This window comes from Sciurus vulgaris (assembly GCF_902686455.1).
Source record: "Sciurus vulgaris genome assembly, chromosome: 7".
In the NCBI taxonomy this organism is placed as follows: Eukaryota; Metazoa; Chordata; class Mammalia; order Rodentia; family Sciuridae; genus Sciurus; species Sciurus vulgaris.
This window is the reverse complement of record NC_136467.1, coordinates 111,435,853-111,449,609: the sequence shown is the minus strand read 5'-3', so window position 1 is coordinate 111,449,609 and position 13,757 is coordinate 111,435,853. Positions and strand designations below refer to the sequence as shown.

General features: G+C 40.6%; 1 protein-coding gene across 1 annotated transcript; it reads left to right on the top strand.

Annotated features, from left to right (window-relative positions):
- The first annotated feature begins 494 nt into the window (after nucleotides 1-494).
- ANKRD66 (ankyrin repeat domain 66) lies at nucleotides 495-12,087 on the top strand. The gene is made up of 4 exons (XM_079146646.1): nucleotides 495-621; nucleotides 5,513-5,683; nucleotides 7,057-7,285; nucleotides 11,511-12,087. The coding sequence occupies exons 1-4, from the start codon at nucleotides 612-614 to the stop codon at nucleotides 11,707-11,709; spliced, it is 609 nt and encodes a 202-aa protein (XP_079002772.1). The 5' UTR covers nucleotides 495-611; the 3' UTR covers nucleotides 11,710-12,087.
- Nucleotides 12,088-13,757: the final 1,670 nt, after the last annotated feature.

Here is a 13,757-nt window from a genome sequence, read left to right as displayed (position 1 = left end):
TAGGAATCAACCCTGTGTCAGGTGTTTTATAAAGTATTCCAGTTAATCAATAAGATTATTATTCCACTTTTATCAATGAGAAAAAAAAAAAAAAAAAAGAAGCTCTGCAAAGTTAAGGAGTTTGCTTAAGATTTCACAGCTGGCTCTGAATGTAAGTGACCCATGCTTTCTCCACCATTCCATAAGGGTCAAACACCTTCTGTGACTAAGTGGCTACTAAACAACTGAACTCCTTCACAGCCTGTGACAATCATTGGCTACTTAAAAAAAGTTTTCTTAAATCAAATACTATTTGAAAGAACCTGGTGAGGACTAGCACAGTGGGATTGAAGTAGAAGGTGGAATTGCTAAAGAGTTTTTGTTTTATTTTATTTTATTTTATTTTTTGTGGTGCTGGGGATCGAACTCAGGTCCTGACTGAGCTATCTCCCCAGCCCTGCTAAAGAATTTTGATGTGAAGCAGAGTGGCAATCCCACTCCACCAGGCACCTAGGGAAGCTGAGATGGATTGGCCAGCTTTCAGGAGGAAGGAGGGCTGAGTTTCCATGGTGTAAGCACAACAACACTCGGAGCAGTTTGGGCTCCTGCCAGCACAGAGGTCCTTGGGTTTCATGCAAGACTGTAAGTACTTTTATATTACCCCTCTCTTATTTATAAGTGATCTTATAGATCACTCAGTTATTAGCCCCTGTATTCCTGATTGCTTTGTAAATTGAGACACATCTGCTAGAAAGGCAGGAATTCAAGTGTACTTACCCCAATTCATAAGGATTCAAGTAAAGGAGAGTTTGCCAGATTTCAATAGTCAATGGTAGACTAGTGAATTATATATATATATATAGCTTTGCAAATAAAGTTTGAGTTTTTATTCTTTTAGAAAACCTTTAATACTTGTTTATTTTTAACAAATAGCTTTATTTAGATATAATTCACATACCTTTAAATTGAATCCATTTAAAATATATAATTCAGTGGTTTTAGAATATTTTAGAGTTGTGAAACTATTACTCACCACCATTTAATTTTAAAGCAATTCATCACTCCAAAAGAAATTTGGTGCTTACCAGCCGTCTTCCCTCCACCCACCCAGGTCCCAGCCCTAGGCAACTACTAATCTCCATTTTGTCTTTATAGATTTGCCTATTCTGGGCATTTCAAATAAATGGAAGTATACAGTCTTCTATGACTGGCTTCGTTCACTTAGCATGTTTCAAGATTCATCCATGAAGCATGTCTCAGTACTTCCTTCCCTTTTACTATAAAATAATATTTTATTATGTGGATATTCTACATTTTATTTATCCATTCATCTGTTGATGGGTATTTGGGATGTTTCCACTTTTCATCTGTCATGAATAATGACTCTATGAACATTCGTGTACAAATTTTTATATGAATATTTTCATTCTTATGGATGTATACCCCATTGGAAAATTTATACTTTCTAATTTCAAAATTTACTATAGAGCTACAATAATCAAGATTATGGTGGTACTAGCACAGGAGTAGACATCTAGAACAATAGAGTAGAATTGGGAATCTAAAAATAAATCCTGACATTTACGCTTGTTTTTGTGACAAGTGTACCCTATACAAACTCAAAATGGGTCTTGGACCTAAACATAAAACTCTCAAAGGAAATCAGAGTAATACATATTTGTGAGGGAGAGGAGCAACTTCATTCCTTTGCATGTGGATATCTCGTCTCAGCACCGTGTATCAAAAGGTGATTCTTTTCCCATTGCATGGCCCTCACATGCTTATTGAAGTCAAGCAGTACGAGTCCTCCAACTTTATTCTGGTTATTGGTTATTCTGCTTTCCTTGCATTTCCATAGAATATTCTAGGAACAATTTTTCAATTTCTCTGGAAATAAATTTTGCTGCACAACGAAAACTTCTACTCAAATTGCAACACATCCATAGGAAGTTGTGCAATCGCTTTGGTGTGAACTCAACTGTGGAACCAACAGGGTTGGTTTACTGCTTAAAGGCTTGTATAGAAGGCAAGTGAAAAGGCTCCCAGACACTGACTGCGGAAATGGTTTTTTTTCAGTGATACTTGCAGATTAGAAACACTAGTATTTTTGTTTGCCATTTTTATCATTAATCAAATCCTCCGGTGTTTCATATTAAAGCAAATTAAAAAACAAAAATGAAGTGTATGCCATCTTCTCTGTTACCCAGCAAGGCATGTATAGAGCACCTACTTCCTGCAACCTGCCCAACCCTTGTTTTGCACACTCAGAGATTCTGATTCACTTTGGCCTGAGGTAGCGGCATCTTTGTTTTTAAGACTCTGCTGGCAATTCTGTGGAGCCCCTCATTCAAGACTAACTGCTGCCTCCTTACTGTCCCTCTCAGGTCTCCAATCTTGCTCCCTGCCAATCTGTCCCCTACTCTTCAGAGACACTGCTACTCAAAGTGTGGTGGGTGAACTAGAGTTGCCAAGGGGACTTGTTACGAATGAAGGCCCCATCCCAGATCGACAGTGTCAGAATCTGCTATCAAACTACTAAATAGTTTATATAGACCAGAGGCTGGCAAACTCAGGTCTGGCTCACACCTGTTTTGTAGGCCTGTGGCCACCATCTAAGTTGTCAGGCCTCCATGGGCTACTGCTGTGAGACCCCGAGAGCAAGTCCAAGCTTCTCCCTCTATCCTTGATGCCTGTATGCTCCCAGCACTTGCCTCTGCTGCCTTCAGCTGTGCCTGTTCACACTCAGGGCCCACTGGTGATGGTGGTAAAGGATTTCAAACACAGGACAGCACATCAGGGGGCTAGAGGCACATACTACAAAATGCAGGTTGTCCCAGCATGGAGGACTCTGCTGTTGGCAGCTGCTGGGACCAGCAGTGGAATCGTAATATGAGATTTGGTGACTCTGAGCTGCCTTTTCTCCAACCAGCTGCCAACTTGGAATTACCAACCTCTCTAGGAGGAGAGAGGGCTCACTGGAATCTGGGTAGCAATAGGGCAGAGAATGAAATTGACCATCCCACTGACAATGCCCTTCTGCTGAGACCCATCCTCTTTGTCCTGAGACTGTCTCCAGCTGAGGGTTACTGGGTATGAAGAGGATGGAACAACCCACCCCAGGCAAATAGGAAAAAGGCAGGGTAGGAATTTTCCCTCTTGTTATTTAAGTTGTTTTTAAGTTCCCATTAGTAGCCTTGATTTTGCCTCTTGGCATAAAAATATTGCTATCTGGTTTTCTTTACAGAAAAGGGTTGCCGACCCTCAGTTTACACATTAATGTTGGAGCTGCTTACGTTTTAGCAGGTTACTCCTGGCCACTGATGTGCTGTGCCTGAGTTTGAGATCCTCCACTATCTCTCACCAACATGACTCCTATTCATCTTTCTGGGATGCAGCTTAGGTCTCTTTTAGACAAAATATCCTTTTACTTCCCAGTCTTAGTGAAAGACTTTTTCTTTCTATCCCTGGGAGGCTTAGGGCATTGCATTTGTCTTATGCTACTTCTCTGTCTCTCAAGCTCTAGGGCTGTTCTCACTTTTCAGTGTGCATCAGACTCACCTGGAGGGTTTACAACAACAATGGCTGGGCCCCACCCTACATCTTCAATAGGGTTGCGGTTGAGACCAAGAATTTGCACTTCTTATAAATCCTTGGTGGTGGTGGTGGTGCTGCTGCTGCTAGTCACAATTTGTAGAGTGAACTCCAGCCCCATCTCTAACTTTGAGATCGGAGACATCCTCAATGGCCACAACTCCTGTGGCTCTCTCTGCACTCCTGTTGTCTATCTCGGCACCTTATTTTTTTTTATATCAGTAGTTCTCAAACTTATTTTTATTTTATTTTTTTATCTCAGAACTCCTTTACACTCTTAAAAACAATTGGGAAACCCAGAGAGCTTTCATGTATGTGATTACATCTATCAATTATTATACTTTTGGAAATTAAAACTAAGAATATCTTAAAATGTTAATTCATTTACAAAAACTACACTAAATCCACACATAATAACGTAATATTTTCATGAAAAAGAATTATATTTTCCAGAATAATAACGTAATATTTTCATGAAAAAGAATTATATTTTCCAGAATAACAAAAAAATGTACAGTGAGCTTAGTTTACTTTTTTAACATCTTTTTAAATTATTTTTTATTTGTTCTAATCAGTTGTACATGACAGTAGAATGCATTTATACATTTTGATAGATCATACATACATTGAGTGTAATTTCTCATTTTTCTGATTGTACATATTGTAGGATAAAGGTTTGATTTTTTAAACCTTTTTAAATCACTGATTTAATAGAAGATGGCTGAATTCTTGGATCAGTTTCTACATTCAGTTTGTTTTGTATAAAGAAATCTGACTTCAGACAGGTATAAAGTTGTAAAGAGAGAGGTATTTTATAGACTTCCAGATAATTGTGGATTTTCTCCTTTGATACCACACCAAAACTAGACAGGTAGTATTTGCCATGTGGAAGTGAAGGGATACCCATGCAGTTTCCTTGCTTTTCTTTATTAAAAGTTATTGGTCCATCTTGAATGGATCTCTTTTCTCATGATTAATTTTGCAACATCTTACACCCGTCATATGAAAAATATTGGTCCATGGGGTTTTCCAAATGTTGACATACTTCATTACACGATATCCTAAAATTGCATTTGAGTCACACAATTAATGGTAAAGATCTAATAAACGTAATTCTTATTGTTTCATTAAGAATGTTCCTATGAAACTGGCCTTTTTTTTTTCTGGGAGGGTGTGGTGAACAGCTTGACTATAGTCCAGTTTGCTGTCACGACCTCACTTTGTATGAAGGTCCCAACAGTTTTCTCTACCTTCTCTTTCAAACCATCAGGAAAATTGTCAACAAGGGGAAAAAGACCTAGAATATCTTAATATTATAATGAAATAGTTTCATTTCATAGATTTCCTGAAAAAGTCCAAGGGATTCCTAAGGGTCTATAGACTGTAGTGTGAGAATTATTGTTTTAAGGCATAATATTAATATCATTTTTTAGCTATTTTTTTTGTATATGTGTGTGTGGCCCCCTCCCCACCTGGTGTGCAGTAGTATTTAATTTTCATGCAGCTCTGTGCCCAGTATAAACTTTTCACATGGATTCTCATTATCTCATAACCCTGGGTGATGATACCCACTCTACAGATGAGAAAGATAAGACACAGAATTATAAAACTAACTAAAGGTAACACTACTAGCATTTTGAAGTAGGAGTAGGAAATAGTGCTGGAAGGTGGTTTGAGGCCAGATGGTAGAGCGTCAGTCCCTGAGTGCAGACGTGATTCTGTGTGTAGTGGGAGCCATCAGTAGTTTTGGGGTAGGAGACTGGCATGCACTTACCACAGTAGCTAAGATCCAAGTCCACACTCGGCAGAGAGTATACATGAGGCAACCCTAGATGCAAATGCGTGAGGCAGGAAAGAAAATCCATGACACAGACATCTATGGAGTACTTGCTAGGAATAAAGGGTTGTATCGAATTTCCTAAATGACAAGTCTCTCCTACAGTGTCTGTTATGGAATTGACCAAAATGTCAAACATGACAAAGCTCCACCAAGCTGTGGCTGTGGGAGACTACAATTTAGTGAAAAGGATTTTGAAGAAAGGTCTTTGTGACCCAAACTACAAGGACATGGACTGGAATGACCGGACCCCCCTTCACTGGGCTGCAATGAAAGGTGGGTGGGCAATGCCTAAGTAGACCACCCCTGTGACTCCTCCAGTCTATAGGTTGTGTGTGTACAAGAGTAGAAAAAACATTTTTCTGGAGCTAGAGGGAGCATTTCAATCCTGACATTGCCACTTACCAGCATTAGCACCTTAGGTTTTTTATTTAATGCCTCTGGACTTCAGTTTATCCTTCTATATAATGAGACAGTAATGCTACACTGGAGACCTGTGATAAGGATTCAGTAAGATAGTGGGTATACAATATCTAGCATATAATCTGCTCTCAATTGATATTAGTCCTCTGCCTTTTCCACCCCTAACTGTAATGGAGCATCACGATCAAGGACGGGGATTTTGTCTCTCATCAAGAAGCCCTCATGCCAGGGACTGGGGATATAGCTCAGTTGATAGAGTGCTTGCCTGTCAAGCACAAGGCCCTGGTTCAATCCCTAGCACCACCAAAAAAAAAAAAAAAAAAAAAAAAAAAAAAAAAAAAATCCTCATGCCTAACACTTTAAATAGCAATTCCCATTGGAGGAAGATAGTAGCACAAACTCAGCCAATGGTCCTACAAGAGCATTGGCAAAATACCATCAAGAATGGAAAGTTAGAAAGTGCAGTAGTAAACTTTGCTTTTTAAATATTTGTTTTGATTCCAGGGTAGGGGTTAGGAGGGACTGGCAGAAAGTAAGTCTGGCTGCAGAATACTTAATTGGGGAATTTTTGGAGAAATCTAAGTACGAAGTGAGGGTAGCTACACCCAAACCCCCTTCGGAGAGCACCTGCCACATGCTGGCCCCTGTGCTGGGTACTTCATCTCTCTGGCTTCACTTGTACTTCTCTGAGATTCAGTGAAGTGATAATATCCTAATTTAAGGACGAGGAAAATGAGCCTCGGACACTTGTTTCTCATCCAAGCTGACACTCGTTGGTAAGTGGCACTGTGAGGATACAAACCCACATCTGGCTGGTGAGAAAGTCTGTTCGCAGGCTGTGTTAGCTATGATGGAAGTGGGCTTTCAAATATTTGTTTTTGAAGTAAGCATTGAGATTGCCAAAAGCAGAGCCTTGCCGGCGCTCCCGCGGGCAGGGCCTGAGAAGTTTTCTGGGGCAGCGGACAGAGGAGGGAGTCCTGGAAGGAGTACAGGATGTACTCTGAGGGCCCAGGTCCCCTGCAGGAATGGGGTTCATGGAGTGAGGACAGCATGTCAATTCCCCAGTAAGAGGAAGGAGAAGGGATGAGGGGATGATGCTAGGAAGCTGGAGGCACCCCCACAGGCACATTTCCTGCCCTTGTTGTGTTGTCCAGGCTGGTCCTAGTTTCAGACTGCCAGGGACATTTCCCTCTTCAACTCATCTGTTTCTTCTTGGTCCCTCTAAGGGCAAGTGGAAGTGATGCATCTCCTGATTGGTTATGGAGCCAGGCCCTGCCTGGTAACTGACGTGGGCTGGACCCCCGCTCACTTTGCAGCTGAGTCGGGCCATCTGAATGTACTCAGAACCCTGCATGCCCTGCACGCCGCCATCGACGCCCCTGATTTCTTTGGAGACACACCTAAGAGGATCGCAGAGATCTATGGGCACAGAGCCTGTGTGGCCTTCCTGGAGGAGTAAGCTGCATTTTTCTTTTCTTTCCAGTTATCAGAAGGGCACAGAAACACGATCTTGTGATCAATGCCCACTCAGTGGTCTCAGGTCAATGAAAATGAAATGAGAAAATCCAGTCAACTGAGTGTTGTTTGTATTAATTTTTAAATTGAGTTATTTTCATTGAAATGACTGGCTTGGGTGAAAAACACATTGATCGTTATTTTAGATTGTACAAAAATTGTCTCTGATAAGAGAATTGGGACACAGTTGGAAGAAAGGTCATGATCCCAAATTCATGGGACTGTGCAGTTTTCTAAAAGGTATTCAAACTCTGTGACCTTGAACAGGTTGTCACCCTCCTGACCCTCAGTTACCTAATATTTAAAATGAAACATAGGAATTAGAATTGAATTTTTTTCAGACCCTTCTACTTTTTGAAGGGTCTATGTTTTATCTGTGAATCCCTTGCTAACACATACACCAAGATAAGAATTTGTTGAACATTTCGTTCATTTTTTCACTCAGTCAAGACATTGAACATAATTTAGTACCAATTATGTATATAATGGTGTAGCACAGAGACAGATGGAAATAAACTTTAGATATTTCTATTTTTGTTGGATCAACAAGTAATTCATACAAGAAAAAGTTGAATAACAGGAACTGGGCATTCATTCTTGGAAATTAAGACCAGGTAGATATCAAATCTATTGGGCCGTACATGACAGGAGAGGAGGGTGTCAGTGAGCTGTCTCCCAAGAGCTGGCAAATAGAATCGTCAGAAGTTAAACTGGGAAAATCTTCCCTATAATGAGATGAGTAATGTGCAGAAGTAACATAAGAGATTCTTATGGGGAGTGAGGATTAAACACAGGGGTTCTGAACCACATCCCAGTCCTTTTTTGTTTTGTTTTGGTTTAAGTTTTTAGACAGAATCTCACTAAGTTGCCCAGGATGGCCTTAAACATGTGATCCTCCTGCCTCAGCCTTCCAAATCACTGGGATTATAAGTCTGCACCACCAAACCCAGCAAAAAAGACCCTCTCTTAAAGGTGGTGTCACCCATTTAAAATGCACAAAATCACAAATAAGGTGATTTGGAGAACCCTAGTCTTTGTTCACAGAACTCTTTCCCCCAGTTTTTGCCATCACTCCTTGCCCATAGCTCCCTTCACCATATTGGTTCCTAGATCCTCAGGTCTTTGAGTTGTCGAGACCTCTTATCATTCAAATTTTTCTTTCCCAGTCTATCATCTGCCTGAAAATTCCGCCAATCTCACTCGGGCACCAGGACACTATGAGACACTACTTCCACTTTCTTCCCACGCACTCTTCATAATTTCCCAACCCCTTTTTCACTCATTCTGTCGCCTATACCCCAGAATTCCCAAACTCAGATGAATTTCTGTGCTCTGTACTCCCAGGCTTGGTTGACTAGAGAAAAAAATCCCACCAAGAAGTCAATGAATATCATTGGAGGTTTAAAATCTTGTCTCTGTGGAACCCTCTGAGCAGCTAACCCTGTCCTGCTCCCTCACTGGCAATTCCAAGTCCCCATCATGCTCTCTCTGTTTCTCAGAGGGTATGTCTTCTACTTGAAACCTTGGGGTACATGTTTTCCAACCCCTCGACCTACACATATACACACATGTATACATATATCTGTATATGAATATGTCCACATAAATGCATATATACACATATGTGTGTATATGTGTGTATACATACATGTATGTATATATATGTATGTTTGTATGAATAAATACCTATGTGTATTTAGGTATTGGGGTTGGAAAATATATATATGTCTATGGACATATTCTGTAATGGAAGCTCAAGATTTTGATTATTTGCTAAGATTTACAGGGGAAGGAAGAACCCTAACTTACATTTCTTTTAGAATAGTGTATACCTGCAGATCTTATATGCACCTACATCAGCTCCTTCTTGCCTCTAATACCTCCTTCTGTAAGAAGGGTTATGCCTCCATGTAGATCCTTTACATCTCTTCCAGAAGGCCATTGTTCCTGTATTTTTTGTTGCATTTTTACTCTATCTGCTGCATTTTTGGTTTTTATGTTTCTTCCATTCACTTCTTTTTAGTCTGTGATCATGTTCAAATAGGTCTTATTAAGTAAACAAAAAGGCAGAACCTCCCAACTTCAGTTTCTTTTCTTCTGTACACTTCAAAGCTACTGAAAAATTAATTTACATAATTATTTTGACTTCCTCACCTCTCACTGTTCAGACTTCCCCCTGCCCTATCTGTTTACGGAATCAGCTCTGACCCAAGTTATCATGAAATTCTTGTTGTGTAAGCCAATAACTTCTTCTTGATTCACATATTACCTTCATTTAATTCCATTTTTTATATGCCTGAAACTTTTATCCCTTACTTTATCTGATGCTACTCTCTTCTAGTTTTCCCTCTACTTCTCTGATTATTTCTCATAATTTGCATTTGCTTTTTCTAAAGAAAAATTGGATGGTTATTCTTGTATGCCTTTTAGATGCTGAAATTCCTCTGGGTCCTGCCTTTGGCTCTGCTCTACTGACTTTCTCTGAGTAATCTCAGCCCCTCCTTAGTGACCAGTGTACGGATGAATGTGACATATGGCCCTCACATGACTGAGATGGAGGAGTAGTGGCTCCCCACAAATAGCAGGGAATGTTATTGCCAGGAAAATTGGGCAGGCAGAAACAATGAACGTAAAACACATGGCGTGCGACTCATCCTATCTCCTGGGAACTTCCCTTCTGACAGGGGGTCTAGAGACAGAATCTTGGGTTAAGGGGAAGTTATTCTGGATCTGGGGAGATAACTAAGATCTGGCAAATGGAGGAGGGAGAAAAATCTGTTGATTTGCAGTGAAGCCACCAAGTTGGATGTGTGCATAGGTTGTGCGTGTATGTGAAGAGGTAGAGGGGTAGTGGCAGGATAAATGCTTGGCTAAGCAGAGTATCCATCTGAGGGAGATGTGGAGGATAAGTATGTGTGGGTGGGCGGTAGGTGGCCATAGTCAGACAGGCAAGTAATAAGTGTGACTCCCTCAGGGGACTGATAGGTGGAAAGAGATGCTTCAGTAAAGTTGTTCATGCAGGGGAGGAGGTGGCAGTGGGGCTGCAGAGGTAGAATTGGAGGCATTAAGACTGTAAGTGAGGAGACCACTCGAGGGTTTCTTTGCAGTTCTCGCTGTGAGTAGGTGAGCTCTCGGGCTAGGAGGATGCAGAAAAAGGACATTAGAGAATTTTAAAAGAAGCCTAGGCAGTATTTGATAATTTTCTGAACATCCTAGAGATTCTTGAGGAAAACTTCAATTTCTGGTTTAGGCTAAATAGCAAACCACTTATTCAATGGATATGTGTGAGCCCTACTATGTGCATGTCATTGAATTAGACACTAAAAGGTATATAAAGATAAATCAGATATAGGACTAGACATGAAGAAATTCCCTCTCTGGCCAGGCATGGTGGCCCACACCTATAATTGCAGCAGCTTGAGAGGCTGAGGCAGGAAGATCAAGAGTTCAAAGCCAATCTCAACAGTTTAGCAAGACCCTAAGCAGCTTAGGAAGGTCCTGTCTCTAAATAAAATAAAATATTAAAAAGGACTGAGGATGTAGCTCAGTGATTAAGAGCCCCTGGGTTCAATCCCTGGTCTCACCTGCTACTCCCAAGAAAGAAGTTCCTCTCTGGGAGAGAGAGAGAACAAGAGAAAGTGACAAGGCAGAGGAGGGATGCTAAGTAGTCTGAGGATTGCAATGTCACTTCCAGCTTGCTGGGGGTAGAGTGGAGGAGTAAGGGGGCAGGATGTTTCTCTCTACTTTGAATGACTTGAGAGATTAATGTTTGGTTTTGATTTTTCATTTTTCTCAGTACTAGAGATTCATCCCAGTGCTTTGCATTATTTAAATTTTAAACAACGAATGTGCATTGCTTTAATAATTAGCAAAAAATACAATTAACACTAAACAAAGGAAAATAACCTTCCAGCAATAGGCAATTTGTTCTAGAAATGTGAGCACAATAAGATTTAGCATCTCCTTCTTCAAGTTGTCTTTGAGTCTTTGTGTCATCAACATCTCACTCTATCACATCGTTTTCTTTCACTTCCAAGTAGTTTCTTTGGCATCTAAGACATCCCTAAGAGTGCACTTGGACCCAGGCAAACTGGGTCTCTTTCCAGGCAGTGTGTTGAGCAGGGCTCCCCTGCCTGTGCTCAGAGGCCTGTCTGTCTTTCTCCAGGGCTGAACCTGAGTGCCAGGACCACCGCCGGGCAGCTAAGCAGAAGGGGCTGCAGCTGGATGAACAGGACCCAGACTGGGATGCCAAGAAGAGGGAGCTGGAGCTGTCTCTTCCTTCCCCCAACAAGAATATGAATAAAAAGAATAAGAAAAGTGGAGACCCAGCCAGGCTCACCTATACCAAGGAGCGCAGAGCATGAGGGCTGAGCTCCAGGGCTGGCCCCTTGCCTTGGTCTAGATGTTGTCAGGCGTGTGTTGTTTTCACATGATTTTATTCTACCCCAGCTTCTACCAGAAGTTCATGACCATTTCAAATTTTATGAGCTCTTGTCTCCTAAAACCTGTCCACGAAAACAACCAGGAGGAAACAAACTTCAGGCGGCCAGCTGCTTGCAGTTTTTTCTCATTACTCATTTGCCCACCCCACACACCACTATAGAATTTCAGGGATTAAAGAAAGAATTGTCCTGAGGAAACTTGATTTTTCCAGGGTAAGAAGGAAAAGAAAAAGAGTCAAAACAAAACCCTAAAAAATCTCTAACATCATCCTTTCAGTCAATCTAGAAAAAAATTGTATTTGTTGTACAGTTTGAACCATCAACTAGCTCAGTGAGAAATAACTAACTAAAGGTAGTGTAAAATAATGGAATGTGCCTATGCATCCACTTTTTCTACTGTAAATTTAGAAAATTTAAAGACAGTTTAGATTTTTCAATAAAAATATGGCATCCAATCTAAGATGTAAAATACATACTGGATTTTGAAGATTTAGTACAAAACATGTCAAATGCCTCATAATTTTTAAGACCTATTTGTTTAAATGATAATGATTTAGATCTTTAAAATGAAATAAAATTTGTCAAAATTAATTTTACCTCTTCCCTTTTTCTTTCGAAAACATGTGACTACTAGAATGTCTAAAATTACCTGTATAGCTTGCATTTTATTTCTATTAGCACTGCTATAGAATTTAGACAACACTTAAAGCTTCTACTAGGAGACTAGTCTGGTATATTTTACTTCAACTGACTACTCAACATTCTAAATTTATTAATTTTTCTACCTAACTCAGTGTCTTTAGATACCAAACATCTGTATTACACACTTTTCAATTCATGCTTCTGGTAATACAAGCCATGTTTGGTTTGGATTTTCTAAAATAAAAAAATGCTTTAATATCTAATAGGAAAGCCGTATAGGTATTGAGGAAAACTTCTTTTCTTTTCTTCTTTTTTTTGGGGGGTACTAGGGGTTGAACTCAGGGGCACTCGACCACTGAGCCACATCCCCAGTCCTGTTTTGTTTTTTATTTAGACACAGGGGTCTCATTGAGTTGCTTAGCTCTTGATGGTTGTTGAGGCTGGCTTTGAACTCACGATCCTCGTGCCTCAGCCTCCTGAGTTGCTGGGATTACAGGCGTGTGCCACTGCACTCAGCTAAGGATAACTTTTCTAGTGTTTATTTACCCCTGAGCATCAATCCCCTTCTTCTCTGCCCTGACATCCCCAGAATGCCCCCTGCTTGCCCTGTTTTTCCTGATTCTCAGCTCAAACATTGGTAAACACCTGATTCTGTAGGACCCCCCAAAAGGAAGACCCTTACTCGAGTCTCAGGATGGCGCGCTCCAGGAAACATGAGAGACCGGCTTGATGCAAAAGCACGAGGCACTTTAATAACGGAGCTCTGGGCCAACACGTATCTCATGCAGGAGATAGAGGAGTTGACCCTGAGGCTCAGAAATCAGGGGTTTATATAGGAAAAGTTAGGGAGTTTGGCGCGGGTACACATAATTGGCTGATTCAAACATAAGCGGGCACATGACTACATTGATTACATCAGCAAGTATACGTGCAAATTGACATTCCAGCAATGTGGTAGGGCAGTTTATTTTGGTTAACAGGCGGTCAAGTTAACCTTAAAGAAAAGGGAAGAAGGGAGAAAGTGGGTGACACCAGATGGTCCACGGCCTTGTGGAGATTGTTTATCCTCCATGGCCAGTTAGTTTTTGATGATTTGGCAGTCTTATTTTAGGCTTGTTTAGGTATGTTCAGGCCTCAGGCCTGTCCCTCTTTGTTTCTTTTCCCAAGTTCATTTGCTAGACTACAGATTCTGTGCTTTAATTATGGGCACTTAAATTTTAACTCCTTCAATTCAAGAGGACTAAGAAGATTCTACTCCTGGGAACTTGAAGTTTTCATGAGAAGTTGGACCAGTAGCAAATAACTTCAGAAAAATGAAGAGGCCCATT

Bases quoted from the DNA above. Each gene is read 5' to 3' on its own strand.
- ANKRD66 (XM_079146646.1), top strand. The intron at 5,684-7,056 runs GTGGGTGGGCAA...GGTCCCTCTAAG, and splicing joins TCACTGGGCTGCAATGAAAG to GGCAAGTGGAAGTGATGCAT. The intron at 7,286-11,510 runs GTAAGCTGCATT...GTCTTTCTCCAG, and splicing joins TGTGTGGCCTTCCTGGAGGA to GGCTGAACCTGAGTGCCAGG.